This window comes from Rhagoletis pomonella, unplaced genomic scaffold (assembly GCF_013731165.1).
Source record: "Rhagoletis pomonella isolate Grant_MI unplaced genomic scaffold, Rhpom_1.0 Rhpom_scaffold_00658, whole genome shotgun sequence".
Lineage (NCBI taxonomy): Eukaryota > Metazoa > Arthropoda > Insecta > Diptera > Tephritidae > Rhagoletis > Rhagoletis pomonella.
In genome coordinates this window covers 16,417-41,443 of record NW_023459212.1, presented here as the reverse complement: position 1 = coordinate 41,443, position 25,027 = coordinate 16,417, and the positions used below count along the sequence as shown (strand labels likewise).

The 25,027-nt window shown below is 36.2% G+C and overlaps 2 protein-coding genes across 2 annotated transcripts; both read left to right on the top strand.

The window, feature by feature from the left end:
* Window positions 1-3,762: 3,762 nt before the first annotated feature.
* Window positions 3,763-11,268, top strand: LOC118751354 (membrane alanyl aminopeptidase-like). The gene is made up of 7 exons (XM_036486159.1): window positions 3,763-3,869; window positions 7,620-8,126; window positions 8,416-8,574; window positions 8,653-9,127; window positions 9,196-9,437; window positions 9,507-10,634; window positions 10,748-11,268. Exons 2-7 carry the CDS (start codon window positions 7,621-7,623, stop codon window positions 11,046-11,048), a joined length of 2,811 nt encoding a protein of 936 aa, XP_036342052.1. The 5' UTR covers window positions 3,763-3,869; window position 7,620; the 3' UTR covers window positions 11,049-11,268.
* A 3,868-nt stretch (window positions 11,269-15,136) lies between these two features.
* Window positions 15,137-22,698, top strand: LOC118751352 (aminopeptidase N-like). The gene is made up of 7 exons (XM_036486158.1): window positions 15,137-15,764; window positions 17,206-17,364; window positions 18,080-18,373; window positions 18,568-18,754; window positions 18,861-19,108; window positions 20,976-22,097; window positions 22,181-22,698. The coding sequence occupies exons 1-7, from the start codon at window positions 15,280-15,282 to the stop codon at window positions 22,470-22,472; spliced, it is 2,787 nt and encodes a 928-aa protein (XP_036342051.1). The 5' UTR covers window positions 15,137-15,279; the 3' UTR covers window positions 22,473-22,698.
* The last annotated feature ends 2,329 nt before the right edge of the window (window positions 22,699-25,027 follow it).

Below are 25,027 nucleotides of genomic sequence, written 5' to 3'. Positions count from 1 at the left end.
CATTGCCCTCTCAGCACAATCAATAAAAACTGGGCAATGAAAAGGCAACATTTTTTACCATGCTAGTCCTCATGGGAGAAAAGGCAGCATGACAAGGCAGTGCATGGCAACACAGTTACCATACGGATTTAGGGCCGGTTTTTCAATGTCTTGTTATCACTACTTTTCCGGTTAAACATCATTACCGATGTTTTCGACATCATGTATACAACATGTGATCGATAAAGCAGTCGTTGTATTTAAGCGGAGCTTCTAAATACAACCGGCCCTCAGATAGGAATCCAATTCAAATTGAACATGAACTTATTTGAAATGGTATGTTCACTGCATTACCGACGACAAGATGGATGTCCATGCTAGTTAGTTAATTAGTTCTGCAGGTCCCAGATCCGATCCTCGGTTGGAGCGATTGCCAACAAATTTTTTGTGTTTATTATTTGTTTTATTTTTTTTAGTTTTATTTGATTTAATTTAATTTTACTTTGCTTTCTTTTCGTTAGTTTTATTTTATTTCAAATTTTTTATTTTTTTATTAGTTACTTTAAATTTTTAGAGTTTAATTTTACTAAAAAAGTCAAAAACAACTTTAAAAAATATACAAGTTATAATTGAATCAATAAAAAAATTAAATGAATATTTTACTGACCGTGGGATTCGAACCTACGACCTCGCGGCTCGTTAATCCGCATTACTGCCGTCTGTCAAGGTACAATTTTGATCATATCAATTGCACCGTTAATTTGGATCAGCGTTGCCGTCTGTCGTTGCTTTTAGTCATTAAATGGTAATTTTTTTATATTTTACTCTAGAATTTCAAACTTTGTGTACGTACATAGATCCCAAAACCAATAACCACGGCTTGCTATTTCTTTTCCGGTACTATTACCTGTACAATGTGCAGTGGTGTGGAGACAGTTTTATTTAAAATTTTGTGCAGAGAGAAGGCTACCAGAAGAATGTTGTAAGGTAAAGAAGTTCTCAAAGATGGAAGTTAAGTGGAACAGTTCAATGGTGCGCTTTGCCATTCAGCTCGTTCCGGATGCTATTCACTGCATTGTGCGAAACTCGAGTCCGAAAATTATGCGTTCAATACAGCTCGTGTTTCAAAAAGAAGTCGGACGTTTTCATAATGTTTCCTTGTTTAGGAATGTTTGTAACGAATTTGTCGGGGTGAAAATTCCGAGCACAAAATACAAAGTTATGAAAAAATATTTTACAAATACATGTGTATGTATGTGACGTAACAACTGAATATTTATGTGTTGCTTTCACAACAGATCGAATAATATATGCGAAATAAAGATGCTGTTTCGGGGCTAATAAATCTTGGCTAATTCTCTAGCTTTTGTGGAAAAGTTTGGAAATATTATTTTTTGTCCCGTATTCGGCTGCCATAAATGTGGTCACCGTACTTATAGAGCACATTCACACTCACGAAATTGCTCGTATTAAGCTATTTTAATAAAGAAGTCTTAAAGTAAAACCTCTTTTCTGCAAAATCATTTATATGGGAATTATAGCTTATAATAACCCGATCTTGGTCATTTTCACTGTAAAATTTCTGTTGATAACAAGTGAAAATAGTGCGAAATTTTAGGTTTTAGCTGCATAAATAAAGGAGTTATAACACAAAATTTCATATCTGAAAAATCTGTAACATGTGAGCTGTATGTCGTAGTTGTCCGATGTTTCCGGTTTCGGCAAATGATTAATACATTACAAAAAGGCACCCGCTTACCAAATTTAATTCGGATACATCGAGAACGAAGGGATTTTTTTAGGTTCACGTTCATTTCGGTATGCTATTTTACGGTTCTATCTCTTCTTCTTTTTCTGGTACTTACAAATATCGGACCAAGCTTATAATACAACTTCATACTTTATGAAAGGTATAAAAACTCGAAATGTTGTGTGTGAAGTGCAAAAATTGCAATTCAAAGTTTTGCACGAAAAAAGTGATAACACAATCGGTCAATAAATCAATTGCCATTATCAATTGATGCACTATTAATTGCACTAGATTAGTCTTAGGGGGTTTTTAGTGACGCGATGAAATCATGCTTATTAGTATATTGGCGGTTATAGAAAAACAAAAAAGAATTTTGCGTCACCTCATACTGGTACTAAATACATACCAGCACTAAATATTTTCATTCTCGGTGAGGGCTTGAGGCCTAAAAAATGCGTGCTTGCAGTGGCAAAGATTTCGACTTGATTTTAGAGCACGATTACTGCTTTTGCTGTATAGAGCGTGAAGATCTTGTAATGTGCGGCGGCTGAATATTCTATGTAAATAAGACCGCACTATCTTACAAGCAAAAAAAAGTTCACCGTACACCCCTCAGCCTACAGAAATTTTTCAAAGCAATTTCTAAAAATTATTTTTCTACCGAACCTAGGTGTCCGCGGAGGTGTAATGGTTAGAAGTAGGCGCTACCATTTCGCTGGGCTTGGGATCGACCCCAGTTTCCGACTTACACCAACAACAAAAGAAAGGAAAAAGTTGTTTCTAAAAGCGCGGTCGCCGCCCATCGTCAGGCAATGGCAAACCTCCGAGTGTATCCTGCCACGAAAAAAAGCTTCTTATGAAAATACATTCGCCGTTCTGAGTCGACGTAAAGCTGTAGGTCCCTTCCCTTTGTGTGACAACATCACCTACATTTGTCAATAAAACATTTTTTCTTAATTAAAATACATTCACAGGAAGTTCTATGATTTTTGATGAGATTAGATTTACTGATATAAGAGTGGTAAGAACTGAGAACTGAGAAATGGGTAAATACTAGAACGGCATACTTGAGGTCAATGAACATTTTAGCAGAGAAAATTACCTCCTAAGACAAATGCATCAATCAATTGCCGTGCAAAACTACTTAAGACTCAAGAGTGTACGGCGAACTTTTTTCCGTTACGGTCTAATGTTTATGTTTATGTTATGTTTATACAAAAAAAAAAAAAACCTGCTAATAACACCTCTTACAGTATTCATGCAGCTCTTCAAAGTAAATGACGAGTATATTAAAGTATTTGAAAAGTATTAAAAATTATTAACTTGGACTTGATAATTAAGTAGTATGCAACTAAGTATTAAAGTACGCTCTGGATGGCTAAGACGTTCGATTTTATGACGTAGAAGTTTTGATGATGACGGCTTATGTAAATACTTATATACAAGTATCAAAATGAATGAATGAGCTTTATGACACTGTATGCTTAAAATTAACGATAGCGAGTGTCCATAGTAATATCGGGCAAAATACCTATTATCTCAGAAAAGCACTACCTAATTCTTTGACCATCGGTCTGTGCTTATAAACTCGAATCAGCTGGAATGAGTTCGAAGAATTTTTGCCCCTTAAATATGAGCGCTTTTTTATTTTATGTATGTATTTTTTTGCGATCTTCCAGAAACCACAAAACCTAACAAAATACTTACGAGCTATGAGTTATTAATGGTGCACACTCATTTTCCAATTTCAATAAACTTTAAATATCTATGTATGTATGTATGTATGTATGTACGTTGTACAACCTATGCATTTAAACCGGTGGGCATAAGGTGCAATAAAAAAATGGTTTTGCACGCAATCAGCTAAGCAAAGTAATGAAGTCAACGCTGGTATGCTGATATCGAGTGGCTATGATTGCTCACGATAATACATATGTGCATACATCCATACAGAGCGTGGTTCTTGTCAGCAATAGAGATAATTGTCCTTATCATTTGTAATAAAATTTGTTTTAAACAGCAGATAAGCGATTAAGTGGCCTAACTATAAAGGTCTTTGCTGTCATATTGAAATGCCAGTTTAAGACATTTAACCACCTCAAACTGCAGGTTTGGTGAAAACATATACATAGATCATAAGGTTAGCAACTCAAAGGATGTGTATAGATACAAAGGCGGTGAATTGAAATACTTAGTGAAAATGTGGGAAATTTAAGTTCATACATATTTACATTCATATTAAAAAATTTCGAAACAAAAGGAAATTTTACTTATATGCCAATAGTGACAAATAGTGAATTTGATTCAAGAGCGTATTGTCACTACAAACGAATAAAGGTGCGCTATAAAGTTTTGACGGCGAAAAAAAAACGCGCCCAAAAAAGTTTACGAAAAAAGACGCTTAAGGAAAACTTTGGCGAAGAAAGACGCGAAATCTAGTTGTTTACGAAGAAAGAAGCGTAAACATAGATTTATACCTGACCAAGACCAAGGACTGTCACTTCAGCATCATTCCCTAAATACGCTTTGGGGAATTTACATGCTGCTACACCCGCAAATATAGTCGATCGCGAAAGTAAGTTTACGGGTCTTTCTTCGCCGTCAAATATTTTAACGCGTCTTTCTTCGCCGTCAACTATGTTTAGAGTCTTCCTTCGCTGACTTTTTAGAGTCTTCCTTCGCTGACTTTTTCTTATGCGTCTTTTTACGCGGTCAACTTTTGAGCTTGCGCCTTTATTCGTGTCTAGTTACGGTATAATTTATGTGCAAAATGTGTAGTATTGGACAGCCGCCGTTGCCGATTCTTTTCCTACCAATCAAGCCGGTTGTGGATTAATTCATACCTAAAACCTTATCAAAAAAAATTGTATTATTGCAAAACTTGTCGCATAATGTTTGCATTGCAGCTGGCAATAGCATTCAAGAGCATTTCCACAACAAAAAACAAAAAAACATTTTTCGGCCTCATTATTAGGTGCAATCCCGTATTCTTCGGACTAAAACTAGTAAAACTGTCAAAAAATAAAAATTCGCTCAGAGCGAGAGAGTAAGATTGAAAAGTACGGAATCGCTTTCTAGTAAAAAATGGTAACTTCTGTCAACTTCAACATAACCTCAAAATTTTGGTTGTAAATTTTTGCTGATTTCGTATGTAAACACACTCAGCTCACACATGCAAATAACCAAAAATGCTTTCAAATTTATTAGAATCCACTTAAACAAGTAATTAAATACTTTTCAACACGAATTAGCAGAATGCACTTTTCTGTTGTTTACAATTTGGTTTCCAAACACACATTTACCAGAATTTACCATCAAAAAATCTTCCAACTGTAACTGGTAGCTTCTGACAGAGAGAGGACCTTATTTACTCTCTTTTTGCCCTCTCAATAGTCAGTGAACCGAGTACGAGATCGATTTCCATCGATCGTACGGGATCGCAACAATTTATTATTAAGGAGACTACTCTATTTAAACCTTACAGCTACGACTGTAGGGATCCGTGACGATATTAAGTCGCACTGCGTGGGTTCCTAAGGGGCAATGTTCAGTCAGTACAGCTGAAATAATCGAGAGTAGGCTCTTAGGCAGCAGGAGAGGCTTCCTTGACCGCCTGCGATCAACATTCGGCCGAAAGAACCTCGCAACTTTGCATTGCAGTATTTTTTCCCAGCGTTCGCCAAGCTGACTGTAATCCCATCGCGCCAGGAGCGCGCCGCACATTGCCAAGGGAAGGGAACTATGGTCTCCCTCTCCGAGGTGATCAATAAACACAAAACGAAAACATACCATTATTTTATGTCTTTACTTTAATCTTAGTATCGTTTTCTCAAGTAGCTTTAGAATTTATCCGCCCAAACACCCTTTTTTTAGAACAAAATTTCGGTTAGCGTGGTTCAAAGTTATGCGGTAACATACATAAAATAAAAATAGAAATAAAAATAAATTTAAAAAATATTCCTACGTATTGATAATCTTCTCCTTTTTGTGAAGTCTGTTAAAAATACAAAAAAAAAATATAGACTTTACTAAAAACCTATCGTGAAAGATTTTCGTTCAGGTTTTCTTTTTTTTTTTAAGTAATTTCCTGCAGTGGAAAATTTTCCTGTATTCAGATATCAAATTAATCAGGGTATTCATATAAACGCGTAACTGCCTCGTAACTGTGTAAACCTCGAAAATAAACCGGATTTCCGTACAAAATTTAACAATTTTACGAGGTTTACGTGGATATGAGGCTTTTATGCGTTTAGATGAATTGCCCTAATAAAAAATCTTTGTTCCATTTTCAATAAAATAGATATTTAGAATCTGGTGAAATAAACTACGTGAAATCCCGCTTTGCTCGATTATAAAAATCGGGTTTAGTCGTGATTCGAAAAGTGTCCAAAATTATTAAAACCAAAAAACTGTTGAAGCCGGGTAAATCGGTTCCGTGGAGCATTGGAAAAGTCTTTCCATCAGGATTTCCAAGTATTCCTAGCTAGATTCGGCTCATGAAACATCTGGTTTGCTGATATTTCGGTTTAACAAAGTATTCTGTTTTGCCTTAATGCCTTATTTTTTGTCTTTATTGCTTCGCAGAAATTCTGCCAGCAACAGCAGGCTGGGGTTTAGTCTCCTGGGATGGCGTTTCCTGTCGCATCTGGAGACAGTTTGCCTAGACAATTACGAGACTGTTCTTGGTGTTCAGAAATTAATTTCGCTTAACTAGGTTTTTGATACCCAAAGCAGTTAGTATGCCGGTTATCGAAGTTAGCGCTCTTAAAGTTAAGTGCTTAATTTACTGCTGTGACTAAGATCATTTCAGTTTGTAACTTTAATTCCATATCATAAAAATCTATAATCAAAGCTACGTTTATAGCGTATGATTATGAAATGCTGACGTTTGTAAATATTTCAATCAAATTTATGGTATATTCGATTAGAGACCTAATAAATATTTCATAAATATGTATATACACATGTATATACCTTTGAACATAAGGAGCATCACGTACTATACTAAATAATTTATAAATGAATTCCGTTTTGTCGTATAATATTTTGGCGTCTAAAAAGAAAATAGTTAGACGAACAATTTCCCAAGTCATACTAGTAATCATACAAAGGCACTGCTTCGCGTGCTCTGTTCCCTATATCGAGGTATTATATTAAATACAAGCTATCTGCAATTTCCACTTATGTATGTCGTTGGTCCGAAGAATTTTTCATCGAATTGCATAGTTCCAATTAACATCAATGATGACAGTTAAGTCCCAGATGGGTTCTAAAAATAGAATATTCCGTTTAACTCTATATTCGCAATGGTTCCAAGAATATGGTTCTCTGAATTTACAATGATTAACTATAAACGCCTCCTAATTTTTCAAAAAAAAAAAAACGCTTGTTATTCTTGTTGTTGTTCTTGTTATTTACGATATAGGGGCAAAAAATTGCATGAAAAATGGGTTTAGTGGCCCGTACTACCTCGCTGGTGCATTCAGTTCTGAAGAAATCCTATCATTGACCAAGTTTATACCATGAAATTCCTCTGAACTGTAGAATTTTGAAGAAAACAAATCTAAGCGTTCGTTTATTTTAAACGCGAAGTCTTTGCACGCCTTGGTCGAGCACTTAATATCAATATTGAGGGCTCACATTTTCTGAGATTTTTTTATAGCTATTTCCCACAAAATTTCGATGTTGTAGGGAAAAAAATAGCCGCGAGAAAAGAGCCCTAATACATACATATATTATCTTTATATATGAATAGAAAAATGATTAGTACAGAAAAGCTACCAAAAACTAATGATCGTCAATTTAAGTGCAGCTAGAAACCCCTAATTTTCAGATTTTTAGTAACTGTATTGATTCATTGATTTATATCTATTCATTATTTTTTTTTTAGAATGTCCAAACTGTACCTCATTGCCGCGGTAGTGGCACTTTTAAACGTTCACACGCTCGCCGCCCCCTTCGAAGAACTCAATGAAATAACCGGTAAAGCAGTTGCTTCCGATGGCGAAGACTATCGCTTACCATTTACGATTCGTCCATGGAATTACACACTGAAGTTGACGCCATACCTGCAGGAAAGCGATGGCAGCAAACGATTCACATTTGATGGTGAAGTTACAATCCAAATCAATTCAACCGAAAATACAAATACACTCATTTTACATTCGAAAAACCTAAACTATACAACACGCGAATATTGGTCTGAAACTAACCTCACTAAAATTAATTTGGGCGAGGGCACATGGAATAATGTAACTGACAAATTGCAATATACATTGGCAACGCCCATACAAGCCGGCATAACGTATATTTTACATTTTGTCTATAATGGCACCATGGATGATGATATGCATGGTTTCTACCGCAGCTCCTATGTGGATGCCAATAATAATACCAAGTAAGTTAATATTTTATGTGATTGTCAAAGGCTCTCTCTGGCATTTATTTCATATCACTGATAGGCACTGCCTTGCCCGCGGGCAAAGCTCCTTAAGCTTTCTGTACATTATGTATAGGCGCGAGCAGAGTAAAAGCTCTCTCTACCCATCGCTGTTTTATACGGCTCAACTAATACAACCCATTAACTTTTACAAAATCTTTTATTTTTCACCGCCCCTATTTATAAAAATTCCTCTGCATGGTATGCGTCCAATTTCACATTTATAAATAACTTATTTTGCTTACAGGTGGATTGGTTCTACGCAATTCCAAACGCACCATGCGAGACGTGCCTTCCCCTCGTTCGACGAGCCGAAATTCAAGGCCACCTTCGACGTGACAATCCGTCGCCCTAAAACGTTTAATTCTTTTGGCAATACCCGTATTTTACGAACAGACAATTTTACGTGAGTTATACAATACTTAAATTTGTCCAGTGAGTGCTTTCGCTTTAATTTAACGAAATTTAATTTCCAATATTGCAGTGATTATGAGGAAGACGTGTACGCACCAACGCCACGCATGTCCACCTATTTATTGGCATATATCGTTTCCGAATTTAAGCAACGTAAAAACGACAAATTCGGCGTAATTGCTCGCGAAGAATATTATGATCAGACAGAATACAGTTTTACTGTTGGTCAAGAAATTTTAGATAAATTGAGTGACTACTTAGGCATTGATTATTATAGCATGGGCAACGATAAAATGGACATGGCTGCCATTCCCGACTTTTCAGCCGGTGCCATGGAAAACTGGGGTCTATTGACCTACAGAGAACGCGCATTACTTTACGACTCAAACTCCACAACGCTAAGTGCTCAGCAATCTATTGCCGCTGTCGTTGCTCACGAGCAGACCCATATGTGGTTCGGTGATTTGGTGACATGCGACTGGTGGAGCTATACATGGTTGAATGAGGGCTTCGCACGCTACTTCCAATACTTTGGCACACATATGGTGCGTATTGAATATTGTGCCTGCAGTTATTTATTGTTAAGAATTTCGTTTTGTTTTTTATCCTGCAGGTTGAAACTCACATGTCGCTGGATCAACAATTCTTAGTCGATCAATTACAAGTGGTAATGAGCATGGACTCTACCAATAGCACCAACCCAATGAGCGATGAAAACACTCACACGCCTTCGGACTTGAGTCGCATGTTCAACAGCATTTCATACAACAAGGGTGCGAGCATTATCCGCATGGTTAAATATGCTATAGGCGAAGAAAATTTCAGAAAATCGTTGCAAACTTACTTGGCGAAATAGTATGTCTTATCAAAACTTGTATAATGCAGTTCAGTTTTTCATTTGAGATTTCATTTTTTCTCGCTTAGCAAATACAATAATACCGTTCCTGCTTATCTTCTCGAGGTTTGGCAAGACTATTGGCCTGCTGAAACAAAACAGTATTCAGAAGCCGTATTCAACAGCTTCACCACTCAAGTGGGCTACCCGCTCATCACTGTAAAGTTGTCTAGTGACAAGAGTTCTTTCCTCATCAATCAGACCCGTTTCCTGCTGAGAGATCAGAGCACATCAGACCCTAACTTACTATACACCGTCCCAATTTCATATACGACCAACATAGAAAGCAACTTCGAAGACACAACGCCTAAATTGTATCTCCCTGCCGCGAAATTAAATGTAAATGTGGATCTGCCGAACAGCGTAGATTGGCTCATTGTTAACGTACAAGAGTCTGGCTACTATCGCGTTAACTACGATGAAACTACTTGGCATGCCATCCATCATGCCCTAACCTCTGCAAACTACAGTAATATCCACCAGCTGAATCGTGCGCAAATAGTCGATGATCTGCTGAATTTGGCGCGTGCTCATATTATCGAGTACGAATTGGCACTTAACGTACTCGAGTACTTGGAGAGCGAAACTAATTACCTGCCATGGACTGCGGCCTTCAATGCCTTCTCTTACATCGGCATTCGTTTGGGCAGCGACACTGAAAGCTTCGCTTCGTACATTCTCGAACTCACCGCAAAAGCCTATGAAGAGCTCGGTTTTGAGCCACGCAGTAATGATACTTCACTGGATATCTATAATCGTGCAAAAATTCTCTCCTGGTCCTGCAAGTATGGTCGTGAAGATTGCATTCAAAAGTCAAAAGAACATTTTGCCAAAATCAATACGACAGCAGTGCCTGTGAACATACGTTCAGCTGTGTACTGTAATGCTCTGCGTTACGGTAATGAAAGCGATTACGATACACTGTTCAACAAATTTTTGACCAGCACGTCTGCAACTGAGCAAACGCTGATCCTTAGCACACTGGGATGTGTTACGGATAGTAAACTCATTGAGAAATACTTCTGGGCCATTGTAGGCGATCAAATTCGTCGTCAGGATAAATCGAGCGCACTAAGCAGCCTGTACACTGAAAACAATGAAAATGTGGAACCTGTCTATAAACTGGTTACTGAAAACTATGACGCACTTGCTGAATCGTAAGTATTTTCCTTCTCTAAACATATACTAGGTACTATTTATATATACATTGTTTTTTATTTTCATTCATACAATGCTGGAAAATCTGCCTACTTAACTTCTAATTTTACAGATTGGGCAGCTATTCCACAGTTGCTACAGTAATTTCAAATCTAGCCGCACGCTTTACCACTGAGAGCCAACTTCAGAATTTGAAAGAGTTTAATGAAAGGAACAAGTCCAATTTTGGCAGTTCCCAGTCAACATTGGTGGCGGCTGAGACTACGGCGGAGGAGAATTTAGCGTGGGCCACGACTAGACTAACAAGCTTTAAGAACTATTTGCTGAAACGCAAGAGCAACGGTGCGACTGCCAATACTTTTGCTGTACTAACACTGGTTGTCTGTGCGGCTGTCGGTCGCTTCCTGCAGTAAATTCATCTTCGGTCGTTAAGTAGTAATACATAGGTATATTCCTATATAAATATAAAGGCTTTTGTAATTTAGTAGGTTAAAAGCTTCTGAAAATGTCAATCTGTTTTCTCGTTGATAGATTTTGTATGTAAAAATGATAAGTTGAATATGAATTTGTGAGTAAGAATTCAAGTCTGGAATAAAAACGTATATTAATTAAACAATATACTATATACATACATACATAGGCGGTATTTTACGTTTGGGTGGTTTATTTTCAAATATTACGTCGGAATAAAAGAGTTACTTAGTTTTCATTCTTATCGCACTGAAACTCTGCCAGCGGTACCTGGTGGCACTCGTTTCTCGCTGTAATCGTTTAAGCGATTTCCAATAAAACACGCCAGTCACTTTCATCTATGCCAGCCGACGTCAGTTGTATATAGCGAGTAATGCCAAGTCCTTCTCCAAATGGTTACTCAATAGCAAATGCATTCCTCTTCCCCAGAATATCTCATTGAATACATTGCACACGTTGTTTTGAGCCTCGTTACGCAAAAAAAATCCTCGTATGACACCCCCTTCTCTTGATGACAGCCACTGCACACAGACAAAGGCCCAACATTTGAGGACATGCTTCTGGAGTGTCAGGACCTTTAATTGAGAAGTTGCGTCTGCCCGGTTGGTTAGTGTCGCCGAGAATACTAAAGCAGGCATTACAAACCAAATGCCCTTGCGACGTCTACTACATCTTCCAGTGGCGGATCCAGCGGGGGGTATCGGGGGTTAAACTACGTGTCAGTCAGTGGCGGACCCACGGTCGGGGGGTGTTTTAATATGGCACATATGTATGTATAATATGGCGTCTATGTATTAAAACACCCCCCATGGGTCCGCCACTGACTGACACGTAGTTTAACCCCCAAAAGTCCCCCCTCCCCCGCTGGATCCGCCACTGACATCTTCCATGATGGGCGAGGGAATCCATCGACGTGTACCATCGATCACCCCGGTGAAGGAGTTTCTCGCCGCAGTCCCTATCAAATCGAGGTTTTTCAACATCTCCTTTGTTTGCGAACAAGCCTCGGCGGAACATAAAGACGATGCGACCAAAGTCTTCTTCTTTAAACAATACATTTATCATGTTAGACGATTTCAATTCTACGGTGTACAGAGAAAGGAAGGAATTATAAAAATTGGCAAAATATTTAGCTAAGCTCCGCCAATAACATTGTACAACACCAAAATAACGTGGTTTTGACAACAGATTATGTAAACGGGGAGATTCGGTGAATCCAGAGGCGCAGAGTCGAATTTTACGCCAAATATTTTTGTTATACATTTTAACGAGTTCTGGCGCAGTTTTAAAGGAATTTTTTTTTCGTAGTTTTCAAAGGGTCCGGATTTTTTGAAAATTATGTTTGGAATATAAAAATTATAATTTGCTAGCTTGATAAATTTGATTATTTAATGTCACCTATTTCACCTGGCAAAGTCCTCATATATAGTTAAATTAACCGCCAATCTGACCAGATTTGTGGAACATAGAGAGATGTTTCCTAATCATACTCCAGGCTGTTTGATAAATCACCGCGCATCCGAATAAAAATTCCTATTTTTTCCTACGCTAATATATTCTTTCCCTACCAAATTCCCTAAAACATTTAGCCATATAATGTTTTCCCACTCCATATAAAAAATGTATTTAAATAATTTTACCAAAATTACTGAAATTAAATTAAATAAAATTTCGATCAAGCTGCAATTCAAGAATGAGAAGCATTGAGTGATTTTTTTTATTGCTTGAGAGCCACATTAAAACGCTTTTAAAGCCAAACTTCGAAATTGCGTTCGACATTTTTACTCAAGTTTTTGTTGCTTAATTTCAGTGTAAAAACTATAGTGGTAAAATAAATTATCTTCAACTAAAACTTATTTGCCGTTAGGATAATATCTGTAGTCATAAGCAATAACCGCCTTAGTCGACTTAAGAAAGAATTGAGTTGTGTATGCTATCGTATTCTGCAACTACTATTCCATGTGTATGTGTGTGTATCCCCATCTCGCCCGCTAGGCTATTTAAAAATTTATAGACGGACATATTTTAGTTTCCCCATAAGGTGAACATTTAGGCGGTAATTGCTTATGGCCACAGATATAAAACCGTGACAAGGATGCACAGCTTTGCCAAAGAACAAAACACTTAGAGGGGATTTTCTTAAACACTTAAAGTCTTAAGCCGTGTAAACTCGTAATTTTACGGGGCTATTTATGCGAACACGCCCTTGTGCCAATGCGTAAATAGTGGGATGTTCGATTACTCACTTTTTTCCAAAACCGGTTTTCGGGTTATTCGAAAATTACAAACCGCATAAACTGGGTTTATTTTACATAGCTTTCATACAGTGAAAATGCTTACACTGTAAAAAAAGATTGTGTAGATTTCCTAACTAAAAGGAAGGTTACTGATTTCCTACCTTATTATTCGCGAAATTACATGTTCGATTATTCAGCGAATAGTTTGTTTAAATTTCGGACTTTTTAGAGTGTTAATATAGCCGTTGTGGTTTGGATAAATTTACTACGAAAGTGTGTACAAGCTACAAAATAATACACATCTGCTGTTTGATTTCATCCGTAGAATTGTGTAAAGCCGCTAACAAAAAGGACTTTTACACACGAAAATGTGTAAACAAGAAAAATACATATTCATCAGTTAAATTTACCAAAAAAATTTAAAATTAAACAAAAATATACTCGATTTATAGTCGTATTTTACCCCACCTCAAAAACGCCATAAAAAGCGCACCGAAGATAATCTAAACAAGCGAACCGTTTTGTAGAAAATATACAGAGGCCGGTTAGTGGAAAAACCCAAAGTCAATAACGTAAAAATGCTTATTGAATTCGCCATATGTGGATATTAAGCTACACAAATTAATCATTGTTTTCAAAAAAAGAAATTAAAATGCACTTTGAGTGAAAAAATATATATTTATCCTAACAACATTTTTTACTCAGTAAAAATTTCTTCCATTTAAAACTTTTTAAATATCTCTGACTACGAAATTCGTTTAAAAATTAAAAAAAAAAAGTGTAAGGGAAGAGGGCCTCCCCCATATGCATTTATTACAAGAACCGGATTTTTTCTTGGCGGCACTGTGTATATGCATATGTGTATATGTGCGCCATTAAATAATATATTAGCAGATCTTCTGCCTTATCCGATTATCACCTGCAATCGTTACCTAAGCAATTTGTTTATTGTTGCGCTGTTAAATGCAAAATGATCATAAAATGTGTACGAATTGGAGTAAATACAATCATAAATTAAACAGTGATAGCGACAGAATACAATTTGTAAACATACTTTTACTATATATATGTGTGCATGTACATTACGGTGGTCCAAACAAAGAAAAATCGGAATTTTAATATTTTCAACCCAAAGTACATTTCTACATCGAAAAAATTAACCCTCAAATAAACGCTCAAAGTTTTCCATGTACTTATTTTATATGGGAAAAAACAATGTAAGTGTTCACACCTGTCTGTTTATGTATTGTAATATTGTAATTGTTTATTTAAACATTTTCTAATATTATTTTTTAAGGGTCCCCGAAATCCCCCCCAAAAAATAATAAAAAATCGTTAATCTTAAAAAGTTATTAAATACATAATTGAGTATTATTCTTTGAAGTCTCCTGAAGAGAAACATAGTTTGCCGGTTTAAAAATATTGATTACAAGGGATTCTAAACCATATCTACGAAAACATAAAATGCATGGGAAACTTTGACTGATCTCTAAATATTTTGTGATTCCAAAACAAAAAAAAAAAAACGGAGGATTATTTTTTACGATATAAAACAATTCCAGAGGTTTGAAGCATTAAAATTACGTACTTACTTTTGGGAATGCATTTATTTTGATCACCCTAATGTAAATACATATGTATATTTATATGTACATCTTGGTATGTACATTTGTATGTAAGATTAGTACGTTGTTGTTAATTCACACTAATATAAGAGATAATGAGCAGACACCAAATACCAAGCACGAAGCAATGAGAATATCATACGAAAAATTGCAGAACGTCTTCACCAGCCTCCATGCGTAGTTTGGCCAAAGGGGTTTTTTCTTAATTTTCTTAATTTTTTTAACTAAGTAAAAGTATTTTGGAAATTTTGAATATGTGCTTTATTCGATTAATTGATCCAATCTCTTACGTATGAGTGCATGTGTATCCAATGAATTCTAAAATCACAATACTTCTTTTGTTGCTGGCCTGCAGCTCTGTGAAAGCTAATAACGGCGTCTTCGAAACATCGTACCGGTTGGGTGATGATGCGGTACCCGACGCCTATGACATTTGGTTAAAGCCATACCTGCTGGCTACAGATGGAACGCGTCGCTTCACTTTCGATGGCGAAGTCAATATAACGTTACACTCCACGCGCGCAAGTATACGCGAAATTACTTTGCATAAAAACCTAATTGAGATCAATGGCGCTTGGCTTTATAACAGCAGCATTGTCGGTGGTGGGCTTATAAAGTCGTTCGACAACGATGATTTAACCTACAATGAGACAACTCATAAACTAACAGTGCATTTGGGGGATCAGCAAATATCGAACAACAACTATACGCTGCGCTTCAAGTACACTGGGCAGATACGTGATGGTCTGCAGGGATTTTTCCGTGCTAATTACACCGATAGCTCCGGCAATGAAAAGTTTGTGAAATGATAAATAGCTATTTCAGTATCTAAGCAAAAATATTTGATATTTATACCTTTCATGAGCATGAAATGGTATTATAACTTTGGTCCGATGTTTGTAAGTACCAGAACAAAAAGAGATAGACCCATTAAAATGTATACTTATATGATCAGAACGTCGAGCTGAGTTGATTTAGCCATGTCCGTCTGTCCGTCTGTCCGTCTGTCCGTCTGTTTGTATGCAATCTAGTCTCTCAGTTTTCGAGATATCCGTATCAAATTTGGTAGGTGGGTGTATTTTTATAATGTATTAATCATTTGTCGGAACCGGCAGAATCGGACCACTATAACATATAGCTCCCATACAACTGATTGTTCAGATATGAGATTTTTCGTTATAACTTCTCCATTTATGCAGCTACGAACATGAAATTTTGCAGTACTTGCACCCATTATCAACAGAATACTTACAGTGAAAATTACAAAGATCGGGTCACTATAACCTATAGCTCCCATACAACTGATTGTTCAGATATAAAATTTTTCGTTATAACTCCTCCATTTATATAGCTAGGAACATGAAATTCCGCACTATTTTCAATAATTATCAACAGAAAACTTACAGTGAAAATTAAAAAGATCGGGTAACTATAACCTATAGCACCCATACAACTGATTGTTCAGATATGAGATTTTTCGTTATAATTCATCCATTTATGTAGCTAGGACCATGAAATTTCGCACTGTTTTCACTCATTATCAACAGAAGACTTACAGCGAAAATAACAAAGATCGGGTCACTATAACCTGCAGCCCCCATACAACTGATTGTTCAGATATGAGGTCTTTTATCATAACTCCTCCATTTATGCAGCTAGGAACATGAAACTTCGCACCATTTTCACTCATTATCAACAGAATACTTACAGTGAAAATAACAAGGATCGGATGACTACAACATATATCTTCCATACATCTGATTGTTCAGATATGGGATTTTACTGTAAAACTTCTTTATTTGAACAGCTAAAACCGATAAATTTCGTAAGATATTTTATAAATAATAATACAAAGTCTACTGAGAAAATCATCAAAATCTATACTGTATAAGCTTTATCTCCTATAGCACTGATTGTTCAGATACCAGTTTTTGCCATATATCTCCTTTATGTAGGAAACTTAACCCAATAAATTGTGTTACCGGTTTACATACCGATCACATAGCAGTGAAAATCACTTAGATTGGTGCCATATAAAGTATATCTTCCATACCTCTGATTGTTTAGATGCGATTTTTTATATAAGTATGTAACTCCTCTATCGATGTATGCAGATGTATTCAAAAGCAGTAATCTGTCAAAGTAAAATTTGCAGATGTTCATGAAAGGTACGAAGCCTTCGGCATAGCCGAAGACAGCGCTGCTCTTACTTGTTTTTTTATGTTTTCGCATTACAGATGGATCGGATTAACGCAGTCCCAGCGCATCGATGCACGCACTATATTTCCATGCTTTGACGAACCAGCCTTTAAGGCTACGTTCCGCTTACAACTAAGTCGACCAACCCAATACAATGTAGTTTTCAATAGCAAATTGTTGGATAGTATACCAGACGGGTGAGTACTTAAATTAAAACTCACTGATAAGATTGTCTAGACTGTCAAAACTAATTTGCTGCTAAGATTAACTCATTTATTTAGTGGCGATTAAATTTAGGATATAAAATATTCGGCCCTATTATGGTTGTCGTTGTCGACGTCGATATCATTTTTCGTTGATAAATATGATTTTTTTTAATTCGATAATTAATATATAAATAATTAATAAAGTTATGTTAAACAATTTTCATTTAATTTAAATTTATTTTTGATTTAGAATTTGCAAAACATTTTTTTTAGTTAAAAAATTCATATCACGTTCTTGAAAATTTCAGGAACTTTTAATTTCAGCCCAAAATTTACTTGCATAAGTTTTTTTCTTTCACGGGTTTTCATATCTCGAAATTCTGTATTTTTTTTTAATTTTTTTAAATATGTTTTTTATATAGCCACAAAATATCATCTTTAAAACAAGGCCAGAACTATTTTTGTAACTATAAAAAAGTCTGAGATATTAAACAAATAAACTTGCAAAATCTAGAAAATTCAGAAATCTTCTAGTATTCATGAAAATAAAAAACTTTCGATTCCAACCATTGGTCGAATTAACATGGATTGACCCATATATATATATATATACACCTACATCTTTAGAAATATCACTGTACCATTGCAATATTTCAGGAATTGTTTCGACAAACAAAAATAAGAATCTATTTCTGTACATTTTCAGTGACGGACGTGCCCTAGATCGTTTTGCTGCGACGCCGCCCATGTCTACCTACTTGTTTGCATTTATCGTTTCTGAATTCGCAAAACGTGGAAGTGAAGATCTTAAGATTATTACTCGCGCGGAATATATAAATAAAACCGATTTCGCTTATCAGGTTTCAGAACAAGCGATCAAAGCTTATGATGAATACACACAGCTCCCCTACAAGCAATTGGGGCTAACTATTATGCAAAAAGCGGGTTCACCTAAATTTCCATATAATGGCATGGAGAATTGGGGTTTGGTTATTTATAGGTAATAATAGGTTCCAGATGCTTCACGGTTTGCAGATTTTCTCAGGAAGCCGTTCCATGTGACCACCTACCATAAGGTTTGTTAATGGAAAAAACAGCTGTTCCTGCAAATCCTGTAAAAACGGCAAATCGTGAAGCATCTGGAACGCAGCTTATATCTCCTCTGTTTTCCTGTCTTTAAATGCCTGTACTTAGTGACGATGTACTGGTAAACGAACCCGGATACACCGATGGCTGGTCAAACAAGGAGTACACTATCAGCATAATCGTGCATGAAACCGCCCATATGTGGTTCGGCGACAGCGTCACATTTGCCTGGTGGAGTTATTTTTGGCTAAATGAGGCGTTCGCACGCTACTATCAGTATTTTATGGCACACAAGGTAGCTATCATAAAATTTATCATGCTCATTGCTTTTTATTATTAATTTTAACTTCTTGACTCACCATATTTATGACAAAATTTATTTATGACTTATGATTTCTCAGCTCTATCCGGAATATCAGTTAGATCAACAATTCGTTGTAAATCAAATACATTTGATCTTTGGCATCGACGCAGTCAATAGTACCCAGCCGATGACTAGCCCAGAGACAGAAATACAAAATCCAATAGAAATCGGTTATAAATTTAGCAGTATAGCTTATGCTAAAGGCGCGTCTATATTGCGTATGATTGCTAACTTGATGGGTGTCGACAACTTCGATACAGCCATTCGTGCTTATTTAAAGGAATTGTAAGTAGATGTAAACACATTTATGTAATTATACGTATGTACACTAGCGTGGGCCGAGAATTCGAATTTTTTTTAATTCTGGTTGGTAATGGCAAAAACATGGTTCATTATGCTCTAAAAACAATCTGTGTCAAAAATAACAATTTTTGGTCAATATCTTTGGCTCGCCCAAGGCCATCAAAGTTCAAGTGCTCACAAACTTTTTTATTAGCTTACTTCGATTCTCTACAAAAAAGGTCCATATACCAAATTATGTAGGACTAATACTTTTGAAGTAAATTGTAATTTCAGTAAAAAAAAATATTATTTAATGTACTTATTAATTTTTATTTTTTGAGCACATTGAACTTTAATGGACTTGGGCGAGTCGAAGATATTGACCAAAAATTGTCATCTTTCACACGGATTGTTTTTAGAGCATAATGTACCATATTTTTTCTATTGCCAATCAAAAATTCTAATGGAAAGAGGCTACTTAGCTACTTAATGTAGCAGAACAAATAACCCTGCAAGCTGAAATATCTTTTGTGTCCCGAACCGTAAATGCCTTGGCTTCTCTAATGAATCGTAGAAGGAAGCGAACTCTTTATTCTAAAATATTTCGAGGAATTATGATTTAAAATGTACCAATCTTTGTCTTGCAAAGACCATCCCTTTAGCATCCCGCACCCAGAGCCCAGTTACTTGGCGGGTTAAAGTTACCCCCATAGGCTTAGATGTTATTGTGAGGGAGTTCGTAAGCTTTTAGGTGGACTTCGCCGCAAGTGTACCTTAAAGCGAGGCTGTGTTTTGGTGTTAGTACACTTAAGTTTTTTTAGAAAATTGTTTGGTTGCGTTTTTCAATTTTTTCCGGGTCACCCTTATATTGGTATTTTAGTTAAATTTTGCTACTTTTTGCTGTTCTATACAATACTTTCATTCGTTTTGTTTATCCTTGTTTTCATCATCTTTAGACCTGCCTGCAGCCTTTTTGTATAAAAGTTTTCTTTAGAACTCGCAGTTGCAGTACCATCGATGCAGCTGTTGCTTGTAGAAAACTATAAAGAGCAGTCCATTCAAGAAGCGACTTGCGCAAGAAAGTTTTTCTCGGGGGAATTCCCCACTCCTGAGGCTTCAATAGCTTAAATACTGAACTGCCTAAATTTAGTACTGTTTTTAAACCGACTGCAAAAAAAGAGGAGGCGGAATATTTTTTATGTATGTTACCGGATTACCTAAGTCCAAGTGAACCGTTTTCGATAGCTCTTTTTTGTCGGGAAGGTGGTACCTTAAGGGTAGTCCTTAGGACTAATTTATTTTGCTTAACAATTACTGGTTCCATTTTCCTGTTCCTTATCCTGGACAAATGAGTTCAAATGAGTATTTCATTTGTGAACATCTGTCTAAGCATCCGATGCACAGTGTGCAAAATGAGCTTTTTTTCTGTAGCAAAATCTAATAAATATTTCGATAATGAGATAACGAAATAAATGTAACAGTATTTTAGAGCCTAAGTGATGGAGAGTTCAGGAAAAATAGTCTCGTTGGGTAATTCTATTGCCTTACCCTTAAAATTACCTTAAAAAATGGAAGACTTGAACTCTTTGAAAGTCAAATTTTTGCTGTACTTGCGTCGGGAATTCATTTCCATGGTTGGAATAGTCGAAAATTGATTTAAACTTTCTTGTTAACGGCTATTACGTATTCTTTAGAGTAGTTTGGGTTAAAAACAAACTTTCGAAAAAATTTTAAATCAATTCTCTAATACAAATCTGTACTTAAGATCTGCAAGATTGTTCTTCGGAAATATTCAACTTTAACTTTCGTCTTTTTTGTATTTTAACTTGAAGTGTCTACTAAATATAATTTTTTTTGCTTCCGTTCACAGCCATTTGAAAAACACTGTTCCGGATGATTTTTTCAAGCATTTAAAACGTTACTGGCCTTCCACACCGGCTGTGGATTTGGATCAGTTCTTTTACGATTGGACCTCGCAGGCCGGGTTTCCGGTGCTTTTTGTAAATGTCACTGCTGAGCACACCATTAAACTTACTCAAAGCAGATTCTTGCTTGATTCAAGTGATGGTAGTGACAGCACGCTCTCCTACATCATTCCCATCACCTATGCCTCTGACACAGATCCAAATTTCGATGATCTCACTGCCCGATTTTACTTATCGAGGAACAGCGAAATGACTTTCCACACCGAGAAACCGAACAAGTGGATCATATTTAATTTGCAGCAATCCAACTATTATCGTGTTTTCTACGACAACACGACACTACTGCAAATTCAAAAGGCTTTGTTAGCGTCGCAACATAGTGGCATACCGCCCACTAATCGCGCGCAGCTAGTTGACGATTTATTTAATTTTGCGCGGGTCGCTATGCTGGACTACGATAGGGTGTTTGAATTTATGGAATATTTAGCGCATGAGACCGAATACTTACCGTGGAATGCGATGTTCTCGAATTTGCCGCGTGTCTCACAGCGACTAACGGTGCAGCAGCACAAACACTTGATCAGCTATTTAAGTGACATTATGGCCAAAGTGTACAAGCATTTGGGCTTCGGACGCTCCAATGACACCGTTCTCGATATTTACAATCGCAACAAGGTCATCAGCTGGGCGTGCATGTATCATTTATTCGATTGCGGAAAGCAAGCGCAGCAGGTATTTGACGCATTTAAAACGGCCGGCAACAAGCCGACACCAGATTTTCGTGAAACCCTCTACTGCAGTGCCGCTCGAGATGGCACTATGTCTTATTATAAAACACTGAACGATTGGTTCGACAACGAGAAATTGCCCAGTGAGAAGCAAAAGCTGATACGAGCCATGGGATGTACGCGTTCCTTCTATGAATTTCATTACGCCAAGATTCTGAGTGGGAACTTAACTAGCGAATATGCAGTTATGGGTATTACACCAATGTATGCTCAGAATCCAGAAAATGTGGATGTCGTATTCGCGCTGATCAGCAATACTATAGAAAAATTAGCAGAAAGGTTAGTTTTAAAATCATCAAAGTACATACATACATATGTACATATGTATTTGGGCTGACGTCACCTTCTTTTTATTGTTGTAGAATTGGAGGTTGGTCAAATGCTGCAAATGTCATCAGTGACATTACAAACTATTTTACCACACTGGAGCAGAAGAAAAAGCTGGATGATTTCGTTGCAAATAAAGGGGATCTGTTTGGTGGCTCCGTCTCAAAACTGCTCGATGCCGTTAAGACAGTGGAAATGAACTTAAAGTGGGCTGAGGATCGTTTACCAAAATTGTTACACTACTTGGAAAGCCGTAATGCTGCCGGGATAAGTAGCTTCGCAGCGGTTTTAATAATTGTTGTTAGTATTATTCACGTACTTTTATAGTAGGATTTCTAAAAATTGATATTTAGGATTATTACTGGGTCAATGTACAGTTATATTAAGTAATCAACTATTATAAAAAGAAAAAAAACTTCCGTTTAAAAAAATCTAATTATAATAACATATGTATGACACAAAAACGAAAGCATACATTACCTAAAGAGTATATTTATTGCAACCAAAAAATGTTTTATTAATTTTAGGTTCACACTATGTTAAAGCATGTGTCTTATTTTAATTGAGCTCCGTTTATCAACCATTAAAGGGCTAGATTAAAAAATTGTACAATTAGTTCCTCAATTGAGTAAAAGTATGTTCAGACAGGCCGCTAATTGAGCAATTAGCCAAGCCTTTTCCTTTAGGCGCTAAACTAGAGCGATTTACCATACAAAATGCATCCCTGATAGGTATATTTAATTATGACTTTGAGGTATATTTATTGAACAAATAGCAATCAGCTGCTTGTTTCTGGTCCTCCTTCTCAGTTGATATCCCATTAGTGATGGAAAATTGAGTTCAAAACTTGTACCTAATTTGCGGTAAAGCATTACCTAAAAGTAGATAAATGAACCTTTAAAGTAAATATGTAATTTTATATGTATATATTATAGTAAATAAGAGGATAGTCTTTCCACTTCCGGACTCATATTAAACAAATTTGGTTATGAAAAAATCTCTTCGAGCTGGATGATTTCTTCGAGCATTTCGAGACAAAACTATGTTTTCGATCACTTGCCTTCGAGTTCTTCGTTCTAACATTTTAAAAAGAAATATTCTCTGTCTATCTGACGTAATCGACTACAGTTTCGTTACTTTTGTATAATTTGTATGCCCCTTCACAAAGGTGGGAGGCTATTGGACAAGTCACCCGCACCAGAAAATGCGTTGAAATGTGACTAAAAATAAAAACTGTTGTCCTGAAAACTTAACCAAATGTACCTAAAATGCTGTGGTTGTACCGAATGTAATTTCAAACTAAATAAAGGTACGATTGTACCAACTTTTCCATAACCGTAGCTAATGGAGCGGCTAACTGTGTGTGGACACCAAGAAGTGGTAGCTCTATGAAAAAGTTAATTGACTCAATTAAATTTCTGTCTGAACTTAATATAATGGTGATTTTTTTTCTTACGAAAAATTTTGCTCTTCCCCGGTGCAAAATCTGTTTGATGTTACACACAACCCTGTAAAAGGGTATGTTTTTGCCTTCTTGTCCTTGTCCAGCTCACGAATTTGATAAAATTGTTATTTTAAATAATCATCTGATTTTCAGAGCAACCATCTCCCTTGACAAAGTTTCACAGGGCAGAGAATGTGCCTTTGCCTTTGGTTTAGAATCGAAGTCGAAAAGAGAAAGGGGCAGACAAAAGGAGACATTTTTTGGTAGCAACGAATTCACCATAAGATTCCCAAAGGAGGCTGTTCAGTGAGAAGTGCAAAGTCAAATCCATAAGCACACGGTTGAGACGTGTCGCACAGGGGGCAAAGTACTAGTTTCTCTATGGAGACTCAAAAAATTAAAATTAATTTTTTTTCGTCTTATATCCAAAATCGATACTACCCTAGTTGAAGATATCACATGCAAATTTTGGTCCGAATTGAAGTCAATTAACGTGTGTCGCACAGGGGTTAAAGAAAAGACACATGCCTCTAAGGACTCAAAAAATTAAAAATAATATATATATATATATTATTGTTCTAACAAATCAATCTCATCCATTTTTCGTATTTTTCTTGATTTATTTGTCCATAAAAGTTACGTATGTATGTATGAAAAACTGAAACCCAACCTCAATTCCTGCTAATTTTTTCCAAGAAATGTATGAGGATCTCCCACTGGGCGGCGTGGGCACAAACAGGGCTGCCAACTATACGTAGCTATGAAGTGCCATATAGAGGACAAAAAAGTGCCAAAATGTGCCAAATAGAAAAATAAAAGTGCCAAAAAAGGTGCAGTTCTTTTTAATTCTTCCCATTTAGCATTAAAATTAGAAACACATTCCTAAAATAAAATTCCAATGCCAAAGTAAGTTAAACCAGAAATAGAAATTAGAAAATTTTAATTGAGAAAAATAAGTAAACGCAGAGAATTTCACAAAAATGTATTTAAATAAAGTGCCATTTTGGCACTTTGTGCCAAATTGAAAAATTAAGTGCCATTTCGAATAAAATAGGGCCAAAAATGGCAAGGTTTCAGCCAAGTTGGCAGCCCTGGGCACAAAAAGTAAATAGATGTTGTGGCATTTAAATTAAAATTAAATTGTGAAAATTCGTTCGCTGTTTCCGATGAACCACAAAACCCACACCAAATCTGTGCGCCGCTGTGCACAACGTTAAGCACAACCATTTGCAAATCAAAATGACTTTTCGTGGAAATTATTCAAATTAACATAAAAAGGCTTTAATTACTTGCAAATCTAATTAATAAGCATTCGAAATTGTTAATTAGAAAGAATGCGAAAAAAATATCAAACATATGGTATTTCCCACGCACATTTATTATTATTTGAAAACAAAAAAAAAAACATACTTCTTTCTATTTAGCAAAGCCATACAAA